Source organism: Orycteropus afer, unplaced genomic scaffold (assembly GCF_000298275.1).
Source record: "Orycteropus afer afer isolate SDZICR_OR568_19922 unplaced genomic scaffold, OryAfe1.0 scaffold00363, whole genome shotgun sequence".
NCBI classification, from domain to species: Eukaryota; Metazoa; Chordata; class Mammalia; order Tubulidentata; family Orycteropodidae; genus Orycteropus; species Orycteropus afer.
The window spans coordinates 597,733-600,749 of record NW_006921950.1 but is presented as its reverse complement, the minus strand read 5'-3'; the positions used below and the strand labels follow the sequence as shown (position 1 = coordinate 600,749).

The window sequence follows — 3,017 nt, the reverse complement described above, 5'->3', positions numbered from 1 at the left end:
TTAAAGCCTCCAAATTGTAGGAATAAACTCCTGTTTGTTAAGGCCATCCCATTTGTGGTATATTCTTGTCAGAGCAGCACTAGGTAAACCAGAACACTGGTCAAGACTATTTGTTCAAGGTCACCAACTAGAGTGCTCTCTGTGCATAAGAGGCTTAGTTGTCTCACCCATCCTACCCTATGTGATACTTTCAGAAGACTCTTTTCTCAAAAAAGAAGCTGGAATATATATATATTAAAAAATATTAAAATCAGAAGGAATAGCACTTTTCATTATTTCAAAACCCTAGAAACAACTGTCTATCAACAGGAAATAAGATGAATAAACTGTGGATTTAGTCACACAATGACATGCAAAAATATGAGTGAATCTTAGCAATACAATTTTTCAAAAAGAAGTACTAGGAATTTAAATACATGACAAGCTTGATATTAAGTTAAAAAGTAAAATTTAAAAATTAAGGAATATACTTGGATGAAAGATAACTACACAAAAAAAGAATGCAAAAGAAGAATGAACACAAGATTTTAAATGGTAGTTACTAAAAACAGGGTAAGGAAGAAAGATGGTATAGGGAAGAACTGCACAGGAAATGTAAATGACTGTTAAGGTCTTAGCTTTTGTGTTGAAGTGAGGGTTCCTGAGGGCTCCTTACAATTAAAGAACAAAAACAAACATCACAAACAAAAGGAAATAAAAAGAGGGACATACACATACTTATGATGAGAGTATATCATGACCAAGGACTATGATTTAATACTGTGCACCAGTGTTGCAAAAACAAACAAATAAAAATCAATGAAATCAGAGAAAGCGATAGGTTCAATGCTATTAAACAATGAAAAATTACTAAAGTGGACATCAATAAATCTCAATGTGTAAATTTTATTTAGATCTTAATACAAATTATTTTAAAAAATTACACTTTTTGAGACAGTTGGGAATGTCAGTAGCAACTAGATATCACTATTATTGATTTTTAAAGTTATGATAAGGTACTATAGTTGTATTTTTAAAGTTTTCATCTTTTAGAAGTACACAGTTCATACTGAAATATTTATAGTTGAAATTATAAGATGTCTAGCATTTGTTTCAAAATAACACAGGATGGGGAAAACAGGTAGGTGACAGATGGAGCAAGACTGACCATGGTGATGCTTGCTGAACCTGGGGGATAATAAGTGGGAGTTTAGTCTACCGAATCTGTTCACTTTCGCAGATGTTTGAAATTTTCCATGTTTTTCAATTCCTAGTTTTTTGACTCAAAATTATTTGCAAATTCTGCATAGTTTTGCAATACTAAGTTTCTGAGACATTTCATTTGAATACATGAATAATGTAAAGTATAATGAATTAGTACTGATTCATGCAAGTTGCCTTTAAAACCAAGTATCATATAGAGTGGGAGGAAAAATGTGGAACAAAATTCAAAAACACAAAAACGACCAGAATTACTCTTGTCAGATAGAAACTGGTGGAACGTCTGAGACTACAGCCCCAGGTGATCCTTCAGGCCTGGAACTGGACTCACTTCCGCTGGATTAGCTCTCAGCCAAACAGTACAAAGGCCTGCACAAACAGAACACCTAGCCCAGGCAGATGCACTCACCTACCCTAGAGAAATGCACCCCTTAAACCAATCAACCTTGGGACATCAGAAGAGCAGTATTTGCAGAGGGAAAGTATTTGCAGAGGAATGCATAGATAAGAAGGACAAAGGGAGGGAGTGGTCACAGGAAGGAGACAGGAGGAGAGCTCTTTATTGTTGGGATTGTAATTGGGGCGGTGAAACCAAATATGCATGAACTGTTGAGAGTAAAACAAGTTTGCCTTGTGAATTTGCACCCAAATCACAATAAAAAAAAATTTTAAAAAGGAAAGAAAAAAAAACAAATATCATAGCTATTATACTTTAAGTACTTAACAGATTTGCATTCAAACTACAGCCTGGCCAAACTTTTGTTTTCAGATAGAACCAGCCTTGGTATTTACAACTCACACTAAAAGAACAGGTTTCCTAGGAAACATCTGTGGTGGATCAGGATCTGTATTAGTCTACCCTACAACATAATTACTAGGAACAGCTTTTATTTTGTGTTAATTCCAAAAGTGAAGGGGGAAAAAAAAAAAACCTTCTGCCACTGAGTCAATTCCAACTCATGGCAATCTGTTACAGCAAAACTGAGTTAATTCCATAGGGTTTTCTTGGCTGTAGTCTTGTCTCTTCCACGGTGGTACTGGGAGGGATCAAACTGCCAACCCTTCAATTAGTAGCCAAGAACAAACTGTGCCACCTGGGGTCCTTAAATTGGTAGAACTGATAAAGTAATCAATTTTTTAGCCATCTAGTAACAATTTGTTGCTCCCTTTCCTGGTGTACAGTGACAGTCACCCTGATGGATTCCAGTCATATTGCACCAGGGGTATGTGGCAGTAGGGTTGATCCCACACATACTCAAAGCCAGAATTCTGCAATCACTTTCTTCAGTCATGACAGCCCAGTGGCTCATCATGGGCAGCCACCTGGAGGCCAGGGTGTGGAAAAACTTTTTGACAAGTAAAAGGTCAAGCTTTAATGAAAGGCTGAGGACTCCACCAGGGAATGCTGCCCACAGAGAACTGCTTTCTAAAAACTGTACTCACGTTAAACCCAGAGAGGTCAATGGCAATGGCAGGTCCATCATCCCGGTCACCTTTAGGGGCAATCTGATTAAGCAGGTGAAAATAGGCTCTTGAATCCTTCAAGGAGAGAAATGAAATAGCATTTTTGAAATGAGAAAAATCATCAATGAGTTTAGGAAAAAGGCTGCTCAAATTGAGGAAGTTGTCCTCATATCAAAAAAAACTATTAACTTAGTAACTTTACTTTAATAATACAGAATTACTTGTAGATCTTTAAACATATCATGCTGTTTCAAACCTCTAAGAGCTCTGGTAGCATAGTGGCTAAAGCACTTGACTGCTAACCAGAAGGCTGGCGGTTCAAACCCACCAGCCACTCCTCGGAAGGAAGGTTG

At 37.0% G+C, this 3,017-nt stretch overlaps 1 protein-coding gene across 1 annotated transcript in view; it reads right to left on the bottom strand.

The window, feature by feature from the left end:
• PLS1 (plastin 1) overlaps positions 1-3,017 on the bottom strand; it is a 65,483-nt gene that overhangs the window by 34,566 nt on the left and 27,900 nt on the right. The window contains exon 8 of the mRNA XM_007952881.2: positions 2,644-2,739. Within this exon, the coding sequence (XP_007951072.1) occupies positions 2,644-2,739 (96 nt within the window). The remainder of the gene's footprint in view (positions 1-2,643; positions 2,740-3,017) is intronic.